General features: G+C 45.3%; 1 protein-coding gene across 10 annotated transcripts in view; it reads left to right on the forward strand.

The window, feature by feature from the left end:
* The window catches only part of CACNA1A (calcium voltage-gated channel subunit alpha1 A), a 429,355-nt gene that overhangs the window by 297,145 nt on the left and 110,861 nt on the right, over positions 1–21,349 (forward strand). For 8 of the 10 annotated variants that reach the window (XM_073016887.1, XM_073016877.1, XM_073016878.1 and 5 more), the window contains 3 exons: positions 856–950; positions 15,240–15,449; positions 19,762–19,874. In XM_073016887.1, the coding sequence (XP_072872988.1) occupies positions 856–950; positions 15,240–15,449; positions 19,762–19,874 (418 nt within the window). The remainder of the gene's footprint in view (positions 1–855; positions 951–15,239; positions 15,450–19,761; positions 19,875–21,349) is intronic. The other 2 variants (XM_073016883.1, XM_073016879.1) reach the window with 1 other exon arrangement.

Raw genomic sequence — 21,349 nt, forward strand, 5'->3', positions numbered from 1 at the left:
CTTTTGATTTAAAATCCCAGGGATTTGAGGGAAATAAAAGAACTGGCACTCTGTCCCAGAAGGTTATAAAATGAATTTTACTGTTTTAGCTGGGGAGGGGAGATGACCCATGGGTTGCCTAAATCTTTTTATTGGAAGTCTACACCTGAACTTACTGTCTGCTGTGGAGCCCCTAGGGGTATATAGCTTGAATACTAGAGTAGAATCCCAAAATTGCAGCCTGCCTAGCAAATATGCTACTGGTCAAGGGGTGGACTGTTTTCATAAGAAAGTTAGGTTTCTTAGAATTTAAAAATAGAGGCTGAGTGTGGCAGCTCATGCCTGTAATCCTAGCACTTCCAGAGGCCAAGGCAGGCAAATCACTTGAGGTCAAGAGTTTGACCAGCCCTGGCCAACATGGCAAAATCCCATCTCTACTAATAATATAAAAATTAGCCGGGCATGGTGGTGCACGCCTGTAGTCTCAGCTACTCAGGAGGCTGAGGCAGGAGAATCGCTCGGACTCGGGACGCGGAGGTTGCAGTGAGCCAAGATCACATCACTGCACTCCAGCCTGGGTGACAGAGCGAGATTCTGTCTCAAAAATAAGTAAATAAATAAATAAACCAGAGGGAAAATAGTGGCCGAGGGCCCAAACCTGGAGTCAGACTGAACCTGACTAGATTCTTGTCTTTACGCCTTTAAGCAAAGTGATAGTGCCACCTTGAACCTCAGTTTAGACATCTGAAAAATGGGTATACTATTAGTTCCTGTGAGAACAGTTGCCGTGAGAGTTAAATCCAAGGACACACTGTGTCCGTATGGTCTGTGTTGCAAAAAGGGTAACGTCTTTTTCTCTTGCCATGTTTCCATTGTTGGAGCTCTGCGGAGAACCACCATAAAGAAAAGCAAGACAGATTTGCTCAACCCTGAAGAGGCTGAGGATCAGCTGGCTGATATAGCCTCTGTGGGTGAGTCCCTTCCTCTGCCACCTATCAGTTGTTCATCGCCTATCGTCCAAGAGATGGAGTGGGGTGGGGGCAGAGGGCTTGCAAACTGTGCTGCCTGGATTTGGGTCTCAGCTCCACCCCTTCCCGCCTGTGCGTGTGTCCTGGGGCAGATTACATCATTATGGGAATAACATCTGTGCCCAGCTTCTCATTGTTTGGTGGGAATTCTACTAAATGATCCCCATAAAGCATGGCGAACCGGCACCTGGCAGCGACCAAGCTCTCAGTCATGTTGGTGAATGTTTGTGACTCACTCGGGAAGTATTCATGGGGGACCTGCTTATATGAGGTGCCTGATTGCAAATAAGACACAGGCATTTGGGAGTCTGAACTGGGAGGATCACTTGAGCCTGGGAAGTGGAGGCTGCAATGAGCCATTATTGTGTTACTGCACTCCAGCCTGGGCACAGAAAAAAAAAGACACAAATGGGCCAGCGCGCAGTGGCTCACGCCTGTAATCCCAACACTTTGGGAAGCTGAGATGAGCAGATCACCTGATGTCGGGAGTTCGAGACCAGCCTGGCCAACATGGTGAAACCCTGGCTCTACTAAAAATACAAAAACTTAGCCTGTAGTCCCAGCCACTCGGGAGGCTGAGGCGGGAGCATCACTTGAACCTGGGAAGCAGAGGTTGCGGTGAGCTGAGATCTCATCACTGCCCTCCAGCCTGGGCAACAAAGCAAGATCCTATCTCAAAAAAAAAAAAAAGAAGACACAAACCAAATCCCTACCTACATGGAGCTCGCAGTCCGGTGCAGGAAATAGAAATTAAACAGAGAATTACACAAATAAACCTGTAATGGTAATGGCACATCAGGGAGAGGCTCTGGGCTTAGTTTGCTCTGGAAGGATGGAGAGCAGGCAGGGAAGGCTACCCGGAGGAAGTGATGTTTAAGCTGGAAACTGAAGCGTGGGTAGGAGATCACCGTGGTGGTAATAGCAGAACGAACAGTGTGAGAGGCAGGGCTCTGACCTTTGCCACCACAAGAGCCAGAGTTTGAGGAAAGAGGGAACATTTATTCTTTCCCTTCTCACTCCTCCGTCCTGTTGATTCATTGACTGTGACTATGTTGATCATGACCTTCTAAAGTGAGAATGTATTGTTGTTGTCTTTAATGGATGTTTGTTTTTAATGGAAGGAAAAGCATCCAGGCAGAGGAAATAAGACTGGAATAAGATTGAGGAGATAAGGAATTTAGGCTGCTTAGAAAACTGTGTGGCCGCAATTTAGAGGAAGAAAGGATGGCAAGAGAAAGAGGAAGGGAGGAAGAGACGGAGGGAGCGAAGTGGAGGAAGGAGAGAAGTTAGCACATCCATGCGTTTCTGATCCATAGTTTCTGGTCTATTTCATATTCCCTTTGTTTCGCTCACCCCTAGTTTATAACCTTATTGCTGAGTTTAGGCATAATTTCCATTGCGATCACATATCTCATAGGGTGGATACACTTGGATACACTATGGTTTGTTTAGCCATAGTTCTTTTACAGGGTGTTTGAGTTGTTTCCAGTCATTTCTCTTACGAAGAGCACTGCTGTGCACATTTACGTACAATGACTCCCCCCCACCCTTTGGGCGTATTTCCTTGGAGATAATTATAGGATCAAAGATATTAACAGCTTTTCAACTCATTATTCAAAGAGCCATTCTGAGTTTCAAAAACATGGAGCCCATTTATAAACCCTGCCAAGTATGCATATGTTCGTGGATTCCCCACCCAGGCCATCGAATATTACCAATTTAATTTCCTCTCCCAGTTAAGTGGGTTTGTAATGAAACCTTAAAGCTTGTTTTCATTTGCATTTTTAATTTCCAGCCAAAACACGCTTTTTCTTGTAATGGAGAACTCGTTCTACTTCCACTTGTGTGTGCATCTGTTTAATCTCCTGTAAGCAAATGTCAAGAACTGGAGCGCTCAGTCGGTGCCTTGTGTATTTGATCAATTATGTCTGTCTCACGTGTTAGGTTACTTCCATTGTTTTAAAATCTGTTTTATGGCCAGGCACAGTGGCTCACGTCTGTAATCCCACTGCTTTGGGAGACCAGTGCAGAAGGATCTCTTGAGGCCAGGAGTTCAAGACCAGCCTGGGCAACATAACAAGACTCCATCTCTGAAAAACAAAATGTTTAAAAACTTAGCCAGGCATTATGGCACACGCCTATAGTCCCACCTACTGGGAAGCTAAGACAGGAGAATTTCTTGAACCCAGGAATTCAAGGTTGCAGTGAGCTATGATTGTGCCACTTCACTGCAGCCTGGGCAACAGAGTGAGGACCTGTCTCTAAAAAAAATCAGTAACATTAATTCTTAAAAATCTGCTTTGTTGGCCGGGCGTGGTGGCTCACGCCTGTAATCCCAGCACTTTGGGAGGCCGAGCAGGTGGATTGCTTAAGGTCAGGAGTAGGAGACCAGCCTGGCCAACATGGTGAAACCCTGTCTGTACTAAAAATTCAAAAATTAAGTGGGTGCGGTGGCGTGTGCCTGTAGTCCCAGCTACTCGGGAGGCTGAGGCATGAGAATCGCTTGAAACTGGGAGGCGGAGGCTGCAGTGAGCTGAGATGATGCCATTGCCCTCCAGCCTGGGTAACAAGAGTGAAACTCCATCAAAAAAAAAAAAAAAAAAAAAAAATCTGCGTGTGTGTGTGTGTGTGTGTGTGTGTGTGTATATTTTTTTTTTTTTTTTTTTGAGATGGAGTCTTGCTGTAGCACCCAGGCTGGAGGGCAATGGTACCATCTCAGCTCACTGCCACTGCAGCCTCTACCTCCGTTAACAAGGCAGGTGACATTGCAGCTTTCTAAACAGACCCAAAACCCAGGCCAGTGGCTTCTTATTTCATAGCCACGTTTGCTACAGGCAAATCCACCAAAACCCACCTCATCAGCCTGATTGCTCAAAAAGACAAACAAAGGAGCCCGCAATCTAGCCAGTGGTTTTCTAGACCACTCCAAAAGAGATCTCTGGAATTCCAGGATTCTGGCAAGGAATCACATTTACCTTTATTTTTTTATGTAAAGAATGCAATAATACAGGCAGGGTGTGGTGGCTCACGCCTGTGATCCCAACATTTTGGGAGGCTGAGGTGGGAGGATCGTTTGAGGCCAGGAGTTTCAGACCAGCCTGGGCAACATAGTGAGACCCTGTCTCTATCAAATATTAGCTGGGCATTGTGGCACATGCCTGTAGTCCCAGCTACTCGTGAGGCTGAGGTGGGAGGATCACCTGAGCCCAGAAGGTTAAAGCTGCAGTGAGCCGCGGCAGCCCCTGTACTCTAGCCTACACGACAGAGACCTCATCTCCAAAAAAAAAAAAAAAAAAAAAAAGAATGTAATAATACAGTAATGCATATTTCAAAGTAAGGTGAGAGCTTTGTGGTGTTTGCGTTCACATTCACATTGCACCACAATACGCACAGTCCTATTTTTTTTTTTTGAGACAGTGTCTTGCCCTGTTGCCCAGGCTGGAGTGCAGCGGTGCAGTCATACCTCACTGCAGCCTCAAACCCTTGGACTCAAGTGATCCTCCCACCTCAGCTTCCCTAGTAGCTGGGACGACAGGTGTAGACTGCTACACTCAGCTAAGTTTTTTATATTTTTTAATAGAGATGGGCTCTCGATATGTTGCCTAGGCTGGTCTCAAACTCCTGGCCTCAAACGATCCTCCCACCTCTACCTCGCAAAGCAGTGGGATAACAGGCATGAGCCACCACACCTGACCCACACGGAGTCTTATATAATTGGTGATTCTACTGTGTTGTTGAATCAGTGGATAAACGCACTATAAAGCAGGTTCATTTCTTTTTTTTTTTTTTTTTTTGAGACGGAGTCTCACTGTGTCTCCCAGACTGGAGTGCAGTGGCACAATCTTGGCTCACTGCAAGCTCCACCTCCCAGGTTCACGCCATTCTCCTGCCTCAGCCTCCCGTGTAGCTGCGACTACAGGCGCCCGCCACCACGCCTGGCTAATTTTTTGTATTTTTAGTAGAGACGGAGTTTCACCGTGTTAGCCAGGATGGTCTCGATCTCCTGACCTCGTGATCCACCTGCCTCAGCCTCCCAAAGTGCTGGGATTACAGGCGTGAGCCACCGCGCCCAGCCTAGCAAGTTCATTTCTAATTGATGAACTTACTGCTGAAATAAGGAACTTGAATCATTTACATGGAAAGTTGAGCCATGTTGCTGAAAGGGTATCAATTTTTTTCTTTTTTTTTTTTTTTTTCTTTTTTTTTGAGATGGAGTCTTACTCTATCGTCCATGTGGGAGTGCAGTGGCGCGATCTCGGCTCACTGTGACCTCTGCCTTCCAGGTTCAAGTGATTCTCCCACCTCAGCCTCCCAAATAGCTGGGACTACAGGGTGCACACCACCAGGCCTGGCCAATTTTTGTATTTTTAGTAGAGATGGGGTTTCACCATGTTGGCCAGGCTGATCTCAAACTCCTGACCTCAAGTGATCTGCCCACCTCAGCCTCCAAAAGTGCTGGGATTACAGGTGTGAGCCACTGCGCCTGGCAGGATATCAAATTTCATTTAGACTGGAGGAATACATGCAAGGGATCTATTGTACAGCATGGTGACTGTATTAATAACAATGTATTGTATACTTGAAAATTGCTTAGAGAGTAGATTTTAGGCGTTCTCACCATGAGAAAAGTGATAAGCATATGTGGTAATGCATACGTTAACGAGCTCAACTGAGCCATTCCATGGTGTATACATATGGCCAAAATATCATGTTGTGCACTATAAATAGATACAGCCTGTATCTGGCAAATTTTATGAATAATAATAAATGAATAATAATTTTAAAAGGAAAAATAACAGTATAGCTGGGCGTGGTGGCTCACACCTGTAATCCCAGCATTTCGGAATACCAGGACAGGCAGATGACTTGAGGCTGGGAGTTCAAGAGCAGCCTGGCCAAAATGGTGAAACTTTGTCTCTAATAAATATATAAAAATCGGCTGGGCATGGAGGTGGGCACCAGCTACTCGGGAGGCAGAGGCATCACTTAACCTGGGAAATGGAGGTTGCGGTGAGCCAAGATCTGCACTCCAGCCTAGGTAATAGAGTGAGCCTTTATTTATCTCTGTAAAGAATGCAACAATACAGGCCAGGTGTGGTCGTTCACACCTGTCATCCCAATGTTTTGGAAGGCCAAGGTGAGAGGATCATTTGAGGCTACAGGCGCATGCCACAATGCCCAGCTAATACTTGATAGAGACAGGGTCTCGCTACGTTGCCCAGGCTGGTCTCAAACCCCTGGCTTCAAACAAGCTTCTCGCCCTGGCCTCCCAAAGTGTTAGGATTGCAGGTGTGAGCCAATGTACCTGGCCTCTATTTAAAAACAAAAAAAGAAGAAGAAGAAAGAAGGAAGAAGAGGAAGACGAAAAGGAGGAAAAAAACAATTATAAATAAGTAAAATGTGGAGCATATGAAAACAAAACCAAAAAAGTTGAGCCATTATGAATAGAAGCTGCCATTGTAACTCTGCTTTTTTAGGAAAACCAGATCCCATTTAGATGATTTTTTAAATTTGTTTTTAGAGGTAGGTTCTTGCTCTGTCACTCAGGCTGGAGTGCAGTGGTATGATCATAGCTCTCTGCAGCATGAAGCTCCTGGGCTCAAGCAATCCTGCCAGCTTAGCCTTCCAAGTAGCTGGGACTACAAGTGCCACCATACCCAGCTAATTTGTTGTTGTTGTTGTTGTTGAGATGGGGTCTGGCTATGTTGCCCAGGCTGGTCTCAAACTCCTGGTCTCAAGTGATCCTCCTGCCCTGGCTTCCCAAAGTGCTGGAATTACAGGCATGATTTTTAAATTAATTTATTTGCAACTGACAAATGGTAATTGTATATGTTTATGCGGTACAATGTGATGTTTTTATCTATGTATATATCATAGAATGATTCAATCATGCTAGTTAACACATCTATCACCTCACCATCTCACCATTTTTTTGTGTGTAGGGAAGGCATTAAAAATCTCTTAGCAATTTTGAAATACACAACACATTAATAATGCAATATAAATACACAGTAATGTATTAATGCATCACTAAATGCAATGCAATGCAATGTAATAGGTCACTAAAACTTACTCCTCCAGTCTAACTTACACCCTTTGATCGACATCTTCTCTTTCTCAATCCCTCCTCCTCCCCTGCAGCCTCCAGGAACCACCTTCCTGCTCTTTCTATGAGATCGATTTTTTTTAGTCTTAAGCTCCCACATATGAGATCATACCATAAGTGTCTTTCTGTACCAGCTTATTTTACTCCTCCATTTCTATCCATATTGTCACACATTACGGGATTTCCTTCTTTTTAGGGCTGTATAATATTCTGTTTGTCTATATACCACATTTTCTTTATCCATTCATCCATTGCGGGACACTTAGTTTGCTTCCGTATTTTGGCTATTGTGAATAATGCCGAAGCGAACGTGGGAGTGCAGATGTTCTGAAAAGACTTAAATGTCACACCTGAAATGGTAAAGATGCTCTGGGAAAACATAGGGAGAAAGCTCCATGGCATTGGTCTCGGGAATGATTTTTTGGACAGGACCTCAAAAGCACGGGCAACAGAAGCAAAAATGGACAAATGGGATCGTATCAAACTAAAAAGTTTATGCACAGCAAAGGAAACATTCAGCAGAGGGAAGAGACCACCTAAGGAATGTGAGAAAATGTTTGCAAACAATACTTGTGATAAGGAGCTAATATCCAAAATACATAAGGAACTCAAACAACTCAACAGCAAGAAAACAAATAACCCAATTAAAAAATGAGCGAAGACAGCTACTCAGGAGGCTAAGATGTGAGGATCCCTTGAGCCCGGGAGGAGGAGGTTGCAGTGAGCTGACATTGCATCACTGCACTTTACCCTGAGCGACAGAATGAAACCCTGTCTCGAAATAAAAAATAAAAATGTGCAAAGGATCTGAACATACGTATCCCAAAAGATACAAGTGGCCAACAGGTATATGAATAAAATGCTGAACATCACTCATCATCAGAGAAATGCAAATCAAAATCACCATCAGCTATCACCTCACACCTGTTAGAGTAGCTATATCTTTTATTTTTGTTTGTTTGTTTGTTTGTTTGCTTGTTTGTTTCTTTGTTGAGAGGGAGTCTCACTCTGTCACCCAAGCTGGAGTGCAGTGGCGTAATCTCAGCTCACTGCAACCTGTCCCTCCAGGGTTCAAGGGATTCTCCTGCCTCAACCTCCTGAGTAGCTGAAATTACAGGCACACACCACCATGCCCAGCTAACTTTTGTATTTTAGTAGAGATGGGGTTTCACTATGTTGGTCAGGCTGGTCTTGAACTCCTGATCTCAAATGATCTGCCCTCCTTGGCCTCCCAAAGTGCCAGGATTACAGGTGTGAGACACCATGCCCAGCCTAGAGTAGCTATCATCAAAAAGACAAATGAGGTTTGTTGAAGTCCTCACCCCTGATACCTGCGAATGTGGCCTTACATGAAAATAGGATCTTTGCAGGTGGTAATCAAGTTAAGATGAGGTCAAACTTAATTAGGGTGGGTCCTAAATCCAACGACTGCTGTCTTTATAAGAGGAGAAGCAGGCTGACCAACATGGTGAAACCCCGTCTCTACTAAAAATACAAAAATTAGCCAGGTGCAGTAGTGCACACCTGTAGTCCCAGCTACTCAGGAGGCTGAGACAGGAGAATTGCTTAAACCAGGAGGCGGAGGTTGCAGTTAGCAGAGGTCATGCCACTGCACTATAGCCTGGGTGACAGAGTGAGACTCCATCTCAAAAAACAAAAAAAAAGACAAATCCTAACAAGTGCTGGCGAGGATGTGGGGAAAAGGGGATCCATTTACGTCATTTTAATAATACAGCCTCTATATGAGTGGTATCGAGTTCCCAGAGTTGCCATTACAAAGTGTCACAAACCCAGTGGCTTAAAACAACAGAAATTTCTTCTCTCACAGTTCTGAGGCCAGAAGTCCAAACTGAAATCAAGGTGTCAGCAGAGCCACCATGTTCCCTCAGAAGGTTTTAGGGGAGAATCTGTTCCCTGCCATTTTCTTAGTTTCTGGTGCTGCCAGCAATCCTTGGTGTTTCTCAGTTCATAGATGCGTAATTCCAGTCTCTGCCTCTGTTGTCATATGGTCTTCTTTCTGTGTGTCTCTATGCCATTTATTTTCCTTTTTTTTTTTTTTTTTTTTTTTTTTTCTGAGACAAGTCTCACTCCATCACCCAGGCTGGAGTGCAGTGGCAAGATCACAGCTCACTGCAACCTCAACCTCCCAGGCTCATGCAGTCCTCCCACCTCAGCCTCCTGAGTAGCTGGGATTACGGGTGTGCACCACCACGCCCAGCTAATTTTTGTATTTTTAGTAGAGATGGGGTTTTGCCAGGTTGGCCAGACTGATCTTGAACTCCTGACCTCAAGTGATCCGCCTGCCTTGGCCTCCCAAAGTGCTGGGATTACAGGCATGAACCGCAGTGCCCAGCCTGCTTCTCTTCTTCTAAAGACACCAGTTGTTGGATTTACGACCCACTCTAATTAAGTTTGACCTCATCTTGATTACCACCTGCAAAGACCCTATTTTCAAATAAGGCCACTTTTGCTGGTACCAGGGGTTAGGGCTTCAACAAACCATTTTGGTGGACACAGTTCAACCTACAATGTGGGCAGCAGCTACAGTCATATGCTGCATAATGTCATTTTGGTCAATGACAGAGAATATATATGATTGTGAACCCATAAGATAATATGATGGAGCTGAAAATTCCTATAACTTAGTGACATCATAGCTGTCATAATGTTGTAGCATGAGCACGGTTACTTTTTTTTTTCCAAGACAGAGTCTTGCTCTGTGGCCCAGGCAGGAGTGCAGTGGCATGATCTCGGCTCACTGCAACCTCTGCCCCCCGGGTTCAAGCGATTCTCATGCCTCAGCCTCCCGAGTAGCTGGGATTACAGGTGTGCGCCACCACACCTGGCTAATTTTTGTGTTTTTAGTAGAGACGGGGTTTCACCATGTTGGCCAGGCTGGTCTCGAACTCCTGACCTCATGATCTGCCCTCATCAGCCTCCCAAAGTGCTGGGATTACAGGCATGAGCCACCATGCCTGGCCCTAATTACTTTATTTTTTTGTAAATGTCAGGTAGCCTGAGTATACAGTGTTTATAATATATACAGGAGCGTACAATAATGTCCTAGGCCTTCACATTCACTCACCACTCACTCATTCCCTCACCAAGAGTAACTTCCAGTCCTGCAAGCTCCATTCATGCTAAGTACCCTATGCAGCTGAACATCTTTTCTCTTTTATACTGTTTTTACTGTACCTTTTCTATGTTTAGATATGTTCAGACACACAAATACTATGATGTTATAGTTGCCTATAGTATTAAGTACAGTAACATGCCGGGCATGTTTGTAGCCGAGGAGCTGCAAACCACATAGCCCAGGCCAGGCGCGGTGGCTCATGCCTGTAATCCCAGCACTTTGGGAGGCCGAGATGGGCGGATCACGAGGTCAGGAGATCGAGACCATCCTGACTAACATGGTGAAACCCCGTCTCTACTAAAAAATACAAAAATTAGCCGGGCGCGGTGGCGGGCGCCTATAGTCCCAGCCACACGGGAGGCTGAGGCAGGAGAATGGCGTGAACCCGGGAGGCGGAGCTTGCAGTGAGCTGAGATCCGGCCACTGCACTCCAGCCTGGGCGACAGAGCGAGACTCCGTCTCAAAAAAAAAAAAAAAAAAAACCACATAGCCTGGGTGTGGAGTAGGCTACAACATCTAGGTTTGTGTAAATTCACTTTAGGATGGTCACACAAGGACAAAATTGCGTAACACTGCATTTCTCAGAACACGTTTTCCTTATGAAGCCAAATATGGCTGTATTACAATTTACATATAATTTTAAGGGTATACAAATTGCCAGAAATCACCAGATGAATACTTGGCGGTGACATACCCCTTCCCTCACCATAAAACATCGCAGACTGGCCCAGACGTCCAGTAGCTCATGCCTGTAATCCCAGCACTTTGGGAGGCTGCAGTGGGCAGATCACTTGAGGTTAGGGATTCGAGACCAGCCTGGCCAACATGGCAATACACCATCTTTACTAAAAATACAAAAATTAGCCAGGTGTGGTGGTGGGCACCTATAGTTCCAGCCACTTGGGAGGCTGAGGCAGGAGAATCACTTGAACTTGGGAGGCGGAGGTTGCAGTGAGCCAAGATCATGCCACTGCACTCCAGCCTGGGCGACAGAATGAGACTCTCAAAAAAAAAAAAAAAAAGGAAAAGAACATTTCGGACTGGTACCAGTTATACTGGCTCTTGATCCCTTGAATGTGGCTGACCGTGAACTAAGATATACTTCATAGTAACACATCAGACTTAGTACAAAAAGAAAGAGTATAAAATATCTTTTTTTTTTTTTTTTTTTGAGATGGAGTCTCGCTCTGTCGCCCAGCCTGGAGGGCAGTGGCCGGATCTCAGCTCACTGCAAGCTCCGCCTCCCGAGTTTACGCCATTCTCCTGCCTCAGCCTCCCAAGTAGCTGGGACTACAGGCGCCCGCCACCTCGCCCGGCTAGTTTTTTGTATTTTTTAGTAGAGACGGGGTTTCACCGGGTTAGCCAGGATGGTCCTGATCTCCTGACCTCGTGATCCGCCCGTCTCGGCCCCCCAAAGTGCTGGGATTACAGGCTTGACCCACCGCGCCCGGCCTAAAATATCTTTTGAATCCATCTTAGTATTGATTCCATGTTGCAATGGTAATATTTTGGATGTATTGGGTTGAATAAAATATCTCTTGAAAATGATTTTTAAAAATCCAGAAACTATCTGCAATTATAATTCCAGACCATAGAGAAAAATGAGAGACAGGAATGTATAGAAAAAGGAAACATGGGTCAAAGTGAGCATGAAATTCAACTGTAGAAGTGACAGTACCTAGCATGGGGTCCAGCACTTAGTAGGTGTTCAATTAATATTCATTTTCTTCTCCCTTCCCAGTGAAGGGTACACCTGTTGTGGAGATGTGTCTCCAGGCTGAGTGATCAGGAAGGACTTTCTCAATGGCTGGCACATTAACCTAGTCATTATTTCAGCTCTTGAGGTTATACTAGAAGATTTATATCCAATAATCATAAGGTACCAGGCATCATGCTAAGATGTATTAATTCATTTATGCCTTTGGATGGCCCTTTGAGGTAGGAACTGTGGTTGTCTCCGTTTTACCAAGGTGGCTTGCCCAAGGTCATCTGCTGGTTGGTGATTAAGCCAGGTTTTCAGTGTGGCTCCAGCAGGAGTGGGGGCTGGGGACCTTCTGCCTGTTGTGGTTGGTCTCTCTCTCTCTCTCTCCCTCTCTTCCTCTCTGTCTCTCTCTCTCTCTCGATCTGTGGAACATCCCCTCTGACCCCCAAGGTCCCAAGGGTCTTATTTCTTTTGGCCAAGCCCTTTGGAGACCTGCAGATCTGGACACATCTTTGAGAGTTTCAGGGACTAGGGCCAGAAATGCTGGGCAGGGTCATGAGGAGCTGCCCCTGGGCTCGAGAAGGTGATGACCATGAGGGGAATGGTCTTTGCAGAAAGGAGAGGCGTCCCTGTAAGGAGGTCACAGCCACCGGGCCTGGCCTAGTGGAATGTGCCCCTGCCTCATGGCCACATGCCCCAGGTGTGCAATGTGGTGGCCCAGAGCACACCCTCTGAACTATCTTGACACATCTTGACCAGTTACTAGACCCTTCTCAGCCTGTTTCCTTGGCTGTAAAATGGGGATAACACTGGTCCCTACTTCCTAGGACTCTGAGGAGGAGCAAGTAGCTTGTCATGTAAAACATGTTCCCTGCAGTGCCTGGTGCCTGCTAAATGTTCCGTAAACGTCAGCTGTTATTTTCATTCAGGGGAAGCTGAAATCCATATTTTCATGGAAAATCTCCCAGTTTTTAAATGTGGACCAATAATTTCAGCTTTCACAAACCCAGTATGAGTCGGTATGGCCCCTAGGGTGCCAACTCAAAATCTCCGTTGAGAATTTTGCTGATAGGAATGGCCTCCTCGGAAGTGTTTGCTGTGTCCTGTGTCTGGCAAGTGGGGTGGTTTTGATAAGCGTGCTGGATGGATGAATGGGTGAATGGATAAATGGAGGAATGAATGGAGAAACAAATGAGCAAATGAATAATGAATGGATGGATGAATGGATGAGCAAATGAATGATGTACACAAAGGAATGGATGAATGATGAATGTGCTAATGAATTTAAGAATGGTGAAAGAATGAATGAATAAATAAACAAATGGATAGATGAAAGAATGAATGTACTAATGAATGAATGAACCAATGAAGAACCACTTAAAAATGAATGCAACTGAGGGTTTATAAGAAAAGGTATCTTAAGGCTGGGCATGGCGGTTCATGCTGTAATCCCAATGCTTAGGGAGGCTGAGGCGGGAGGATCGCTTTAACCCAGGAGTTCAAGACCAGCCTGGGCAACATAGGGAGACCTCATTGCTACCAAAAACAAGATTGTTTTAATTAAGTGGGCATGGTGGTACGTGCCTATAGTTGGAGCTACTCAGGAGGCTGAGGTGGAAGGATCGCTTAAACCCAGGAGTTCAAGGCTGCAGTGAGCTATGATCAAGCCACTGCATTCCAGCCTGAGCAACAAAGCAAGATCCTGTCTCAAAAAAAAAAAAAAAAAAAAAGATAGAGGTATTTTAGAAGGTAAATTCAATCTGTCCAAAACTGAGCTCTGACCTTCCCCTAAACCTGTGCCCATTCAGTGAATGAGAGCTCCATCCCTCAAGGGGTTCACCAAAAACCTTGGCTCATCCCTCTCTCTTATACCCACACCATTCCATCAGCAAATGTTGAATCTGTCTTAAATGATTCATCCCAAATTCTCCCCACTTGACTACCACCCAACTCCAGCTCCCTTCCATCATCATCATCACTTGCCTGGATGGGTCAGTCACCTCCAGCCTGGTCTCCCAGCTCCTGTCCTCACCTCTCACTGTCTACTGTCCCCCACGGCAGCCAGAGGGTGCCTGTGAACACCCAAGTCAGGTTCCATCCCTCCTGTACTCAGAACCCTCCATGGCTCCCACCTCACTCAAGGTAAAAGCCAAAGTCCTCCTTGTGGTCCACCAGGCCCTGCATGATCTGCCTATCACCTTCCTGCTTTCACCTCCTTCTCTTTTCCCCTCAACCACTCCACTCCATCCACACTGACTTCCTTGTGCTGTTCCCCAAAACTGTTGGGCAGACACATTCACGCTTCAGGACCTTAAATTTGCTGTTTCCTCTACCTAAGATACTGAAGTGACAAGTCAACACACTCACCTTGACCTTGCAATTTAATGCTGTAGCCTACCCCGTGGACTCTCCTAGGGCTCCCAGTCCCTCTGTGATGCTTTACTTTTTCTCTTTAAAAGAACAATTGTTATTTAAAAAATATGTCTTGCTATGTTGCCCAGGCTGGTGTCAAACTCCTGGCCTCAAACAGTCCTCCCACTCCAGCTTCCCAAAATACTGGGATTACAGGCATGTGCCACTGCACCCATCCCAACTTTTTTTTTTTCCATAGCACTTTTCATTTTCCATCCCACCATTAATTTACTTATTATGTCCACTGTCTGTCTCCTCCCCTTGGAAGGTCAGACCCAGGAAGTCCAGGCTCTGTTGCCTAATGTATCCTGAGCCCCTGAAACAGAGGCTGGCACAAAATAGGTACTCAGTAAATGCATAAGAGCAAAACTATATGCAGGCAGAGGACACACCCAGCTCGTTCCTCAGTGATCACTTCTAAAGTGAAATGTCCATGGAAAACTAGAGTCTTATCCACATCTCTTTCTGGAGGCCTTGCACACATGCTCCGTGCAGCTCTGTTGCCTGCCCCTGCATCAGGGAATGGAGGCCCTGCTTTATCCTGCCCTGTGGTGTGACTCCCAGAGGTATCAGATGTGCCTGGGAGTGGGAGTCATGGAAAATTGGCTCCTGCAACAGAGAGCTATCAGCCTCCCCATCAACATCCTGCTTACTCATTGGTTATTTCTGATTCTGTTATTTTCAGGGACATTGTCTTCTCATAAGCTCCATCTATACAAAACTAAGCCCATGGGTCATGATGGTTACCTCAGGCCAGAGGGCTTGCTGGAGAGACTAATGGATCCCCTGGCTAAGATCTGTGCTTGGGCTGCACACTGGTTAATTTCTTCCACAGGAACAGCCTAAGCCTGATATTCTCCATCTTTTCCCTGGCAGGTTCTCCCTTCGCCCGAGCCAGCATTAAAAGTGCCAAGCTGGAGAACTCGACCTTTTTTCACAAAAAAGAGAGGAGGATGCGTTTCTACATCCGCCGCATGGTCAAAACTCAGGCCTTCTACTGGACTGTACTCAGTTTGGTAGCTCTCAACACGCTGTGTGTTGCTATTGTACACTACAACCAGCCCGAGTGGCTCTCCGACTTCCTTTGTGAGTATCGCCCAGCCCCACCCCTGCCAACTCTGTGATCCCTCCCTCACACCCTTTTTCCACTTCTCTTTTTCTGGTAGTATGTGTGTCTTCTTTGGTCCTCCTTGAATCTGCCCTTTCCTTTAGCCATTTCTATAACTGTCACTGGGGCCAATGTTGCTGTTGCTATGACAATGGAACCCATCTCCCTTAGGCCTGAGAGCTAGAAGCTGGAATTCAGGCCAACAGATGCTCCTTTCTAAGAGAGAGAGACAGAGGGGTGCTGGTGAAGGGGATGTTGGAAGAGAGACAGAGAAAGACAGAGCTCATAAGACAGACAGAAACAGAAACATGTATTAATAATTTTTATGTACATATCTGGAAATGTTCATAACTTATGGTTAAGAGATAGAGGATGCCTTAGAAATAAGGAGTGGCTTATATGTTGCCCTCATTTTCTCTGCTTATTTCTGACTGCTTCTCTCTTCTTTCAAACCTTCTGCTTCTTTCCTGTTAGGTTGGTGCAAAATTAATTGCAGTTTTTGCCTTTTTTTTTTTTTTTTAACCACAATTACTTTTGCACCAACCTAATACTTCCTCCCCTGCCCTTTTCGGCTTTCTTATTCATTTATAGAACATCCCCTCCAGTATCTGTGAGAGCATCTTGCTCCCTCAGGGTACAAGGACCACCAAGGATTTGCCCTCTGGGCCTATTCCCAGATTCTATTTGAGTTAGCATGAGATAGTATCAAAATTGAGGGCCAAGTGAGGGTGAGGAAAAGCAGCAAAAGATGGGGAGATGTCTGAGCAGGATTTAAAAAGTAAAGAGCTCTGAGGAATCAACAAGAGCAGTGACTGGGGCTAGGCACGGTGGCTCACACCTATAATTCCAGCATTTTGGGAGGCTGAGGTGGGTGGATCACTTGAGGCCAGGAGTTCAAGACCAGCCTGGCCAATATGGTGAAGCCCTGTCTTTACAAAAAATACAAAAATTAGCCAGACATGATGGTGCACACCTGTAATCCCAGCTACTCAGGAGGCTGAGACATTAGAATTGGTTGAACCCAGGAGGTGGAGGTTGCAATGAGCCAAGATCATGCCACTGTACTCTAGCCTGAGCAGCAAAGAGAGACTGTGTCTCAAAAAATAAAATTAAATTAAATTAAATTAAAAGAGTAGTGATTGGGCAGTGAGGGGGGCAGGTGGATGCTCTGGCTTTGGCTTGCAGGTCCCAAGTAAGGACTTCCCAAAACGTCTTTTGCCTACTGGCTTTCTAATTTATTCACTGCCCTTCTGACCTGGTTCAGAATTGACTTAGGACAGCAAGAAGAGACAGTCTAGTCTTTGACCTAGAAAGGCCCATGAGCCTAGTCCAGGCCATTGTCTTCTTATAACCCTCCTTGTTCCCAGTCATGTTGGCTGACCCCCCAGGGCACCCCTCAGGAACCAGTTCTCCTTCCCAGGGCCCTGACCGAGTTTCAAACTTGGTAATTGTTTTTAGTCCCTCTGGAGTCTCTTATAAATGAGGACTCTACTTCTTGTTTTAACTTCCTCTAATACTCTATTTTTAATCTCCTATATTCTCTCCACTAATGATCTTGTACAGTCTGTCCTGGTTCAGGAACAAGGGACTGAGACTTCCTGCCTGGGCCCTCAGTGTCTATAAAGGTCCTTTACTCATTCCCACTTTCCATTTGAGAAAACTGAGACACAGAGAGGTTAAGTAGATCTCCCAGGGTCACACATTAGCTGGGCATGATGGCAGGTACCTGTAATCCCAGCTACTTGGAAGGCTGAGGCAGGAGAATCGCTTGAACCCAAGAGGCAGAGGTTGCAGTGAGCTGAGATCGCGCCACTGCACTCCAGCCTGGGCAACAGAGCTAGACACCATCTCAAAAATAAATAAATAAATAAAGATATATGTTAATTTCAGAGATGTCAAAATGTGAACAAAAATGTACGTCTTGGGATCAATGGGGTGTAGTTGTTTCTCTGGGTCTCAGACTCCACAACTATGTGGTGGAAACTGGATTTGATGGTCCTGAAAGTTCTTCCAGATCCAACAATGCTAAGGATAAGTAATTCTTTCAAGTCTTGTGCATCACTTGCTATCATGTTTCCATGGTAACTGAGGAACAAGCTCTCAGAAACCCTTCAGTCCTCCCAGAGTTACTTCTGGTGGGTCTTGGAATGTATCAGATGTTACAAACAGACTTCCTTTGCTGATATTTTTGTCCTAGGAACCTTAGAGTTCCCCTCAGACACTAGGATCTCCTTAGTGTCCTATAAATAAGGAGAAATTTTGGTGATAAATAAGTGTGAAGGACTTTGACGGTTAGTTCAAAACACCTCTTAAAAGCGTGATATAGGAAACACCCTTGAGAAATGTCTTAGTTCATTTGTGCTGCTAAAACAAATTACCTGAGACTGGGTAATTTGATAAGAACAGAAATTTATTTTCTCACAGTTCTAGAGGCTGGGAAGTCCAAGATCAAGGCATTGGCAAGTTTCCTTGTCTGATGAAGACTGCTCTCTGCTTCCAATATTGTATCTTGAATACTGTATCCTCTGGAAGGGAGGAACACTGGGTCCTCACATGGCAGAAGGTGGAGGAGCAAGAGGGACAAACTTCCTCTGTCAAGCTCTTTTATAAGGGCACCTAATTCATGAGAGCTCTACCGTCGTGACCTAATCACCTCCTGAAGGCCCCACCTCTTAATACTGTTACATTGGCAATTAAGTTTCAACATAAATGTTGGAGGGGACACAAACATTTAAACCATGGCAACCACCAAACACAATTAGTTTTGTGGCCTTAATTAGCTATATGAAATTCATGGAAGTTAGTTTCAATCCTCTGTCTCTTTCCTTTCTGTATGCTTTCTGCTCCTCAGAAACCCTCCTCATCTCTCCTTTCTATCCATTAAGTAAGTACCCACGCCCTTCCTAACTCCTCATCTTCCTACCCCACCAAGAAAACCCTCTCAGAAAAGGATCTGATGTCAGCCATTTATTTGCTGGAGCAAATACATATCCATGTTTTACCCCTCCCTGAGACATTTGCACTTTTATGCTTGCTCATCAAAGAATGAAAGACTTTGTCTTACTGAAGACTTTTAGATCACTCACAACACAGGATTTCTAGGGGACATAAGACAAGTTTTCCAAGTTGGGAGAAAAGCCATGCCTTAGGTGGGTTGCCTGTGTTGCTCCAACTGAGTACTTAACTTCAGGATTACAAATAGGATATCATTATGATTTCTATTTCCTTTTTTCCTTTGGAGCCCAGTGACATAGAAGTAGAATAAGTATAATTGTCAGATCACAGCACCCTGGCATTATGGGGCTGTTATGGTCCATTGTTATTTTGTGAATTATTCCGTTAATTAATTTATTTTTTAAATATCATAAACACCCAGGAACCCACCAGTCAACACAAAAGCTAAGTCCTTGGCAATAATCTACATCCAGTCCTTCTCATCGAACCAGGGCAAAAACTACAAGATGGAGACCCACAGAACTTTTTCTCATTCCTTTTAAAATTGGCCTAAGGTTGGTTGGCTTGTTGGTTGGAGGGTAGGAGGGCACAATTGTTGCTCTTTTTTTTTTTTTTTTTTAAGACAGGGTCTTGCTCTGTCACCCAGGCTATAGTACCGTGACCCAATCTTGGCTCACTGCAACCTCCACCTCCCCGGTTCAAGTGATTCTCATGCCTCAGCCTCCCAAGTAGCTGGGATTACAGGCGTGTGTCACCACACTGGCTAATTTTGATATTTTTAGTAGAGATGGGGTTTGCCATGTTAGCCAGGCTGGTCTCAAACTCCTGACCTCAGTTGATCTGCCCACCTAGGCCTCCCAAAGTGCTGGGATTACAGACGTAAGCCACCATGCCCAGCCAGCTCTTCCTTTTTAACAGCGGAAACTGAGGCCCATGGGAAGGACACCTTGGACAGGGTGTGGGCACAGTGGTTCATGTCTATAATCCCAGCACTTTGGGAGACTGAGCTGGGAGGATCACATGAGGCCAGGAGTTCAAGACCAGCCTAGGCAACACATTGAGACCCCCATCTCCACATAAAAATTTTTAAAAGAAAAAAGATAAGTCAGAAGTTGGGTATGGTGACACACACCTGTAGTTCTAGCATGTTGGAGGCCAAATTGGGGAAACTATTTGAGGCCAGGAGTTTGAAACCAGCCTAACAGCATAGCAAGACCTCATCTCTACAAAAAATAAAAAGTTAAAAAATGATAATAAAAGAAAAGTCAGAGCCACCTGGAACCCCTACCCTCAGCAAGCCTAACCTCCTTTCTGTTTCTTCCTTCTCCCTTCTAGACTATGCAGAATTCATTTTCTTAGGACTCTTTATGTCCGAAATGTTTATAAAAATGTACGGGCTTGGGACGCGGCCTTACTTCCACTCTTCCTTCAACTGCTTTGACTGTGGGGTAAGTGCTCTTGTTTCTAAGCAGTTCATTTCTCCAGCTCTTGCCTGGAATGACAGATTCTTGGACACATTAAGGGGAGAAAGGTAAAGTCACCCCTGAATATGAGAGACTCAGATGGATGCAGAAGGAATGAGAAAACAATCCCAAACACTGGCAAGGATACAGGGTACCCAGAACCCTCAACCACTGCCGTGGGAGGAAAACGTATAGACCCCCGTTGGAAAGCTAAGTAGGGGACGTAAGACAAGTTTTCCAAGTTGGGAGAAAAGCCATGCCTTAGGCGGGTTGCCTATGTCGCTCCAACTAAGTACCTAACTTCAGGATTACAAATAGGACATCATCATGATTTCTATTTCTTTTTTTCCTTTGGAGCTCAGTCATGTGGAAGTAGATGAAGTATAATTGTTAGATTACAAGACTCTGGCATTATGGAGCCATTATGGTCCATTGTTATTTTGTGAATTGCTCAGTTAATTAGTTTACTTTTAAATGTGATGAACACCCAGGAACCCACTAGTCAATACAAAACCTAAGTCCCTGAGAATAATCTACATCCAATCCTTCTCATCGAACCAGGACAGAAACTACAAGATGGAGATATGACCTAGCATTCCACTGCTAGGAATTCATCCTAGAAAATCTCACCCAGATACCTAGGAGACACAGGCCAGAATGTCTCTGCAGCTGGAAGTGAAATTAAGGTTGTTCGCAAATAAGTGGAGATTGCCTGGCCCAGGGCAGCCCTAATAATTTAGCACAGTCCTGTTGGTCTCAGAAAGGCTTAATAATTTATAATAACTGAATGTTATACTGTTTTCTGCCATTATAGAAAATTATGTTGTTGGAGAAAACAAAATACATACAAACCAACCAACCTTCCCTACATAAATGAACCAAGTGTTTAAAGAATAAAACCAATTTCTTTCCATTAGAAAGAAAAGAGCACTTTGGGAGGCCAAGGCGGGCGGATCACGAGGTCAGGAGATCGAGACCATCCTGGCTAACACGGTGAAACCCCGTCTCTGCTAAAAAATACAAAAAAATTAGCCAGGCCTGGTGGCTGGTGCCTGTAGTCCCAGCTTCTCGGGAGGCTGAGGCAGGAGAATGGCGTGAACCCAGGAGGCAGCAGAGCTTGCAGTGAGCGGAGATCGCGCCACTGCACTCCAGCCTGGGCGACAGAGCAAGACTCTGTCTCAAAAAAAAAAAAAAAAGAAAAGAAAAGCGGCCAGGCGCGGTGGCTCAAGCCTGTAATCCCAGCACTTTGGGAGGCCGAGACGGGTGGATCACAAGGTCAGGAGATCGAGACCATCTCAGCTAACACAGTGAAACCCCATCTCTACTAAAAAATACAAAAAACTAGCCAGGTGAGGTGGCGGGCGCCTGTAGTCCCAGCTGCTCGGGAGGCTGAGGCAGGAGAATGGCGTGAACCTGGGAGGCGGAGCTTGCAGTGAGCTGAGATCCGGCCACTGCACTCC

The sequence above is a fragment of the Chlorocebus sabaeus genome, chromosome 6, assembly GCF_047675955.1.
Source record: "Chlorocebus sabaeus isolate Y175 chromosome 6, mChlSab1.0.hap1, whole genome shotgun sequence".
In the NCBI taxonomy this organism is placed as follows: domain Eukaryota; kingdom Metazoa; phylum Chordata; class Mammalia; order Primates; family Cercopithecidae; genus Chlorocebus; species Chlorocebus sabaeus.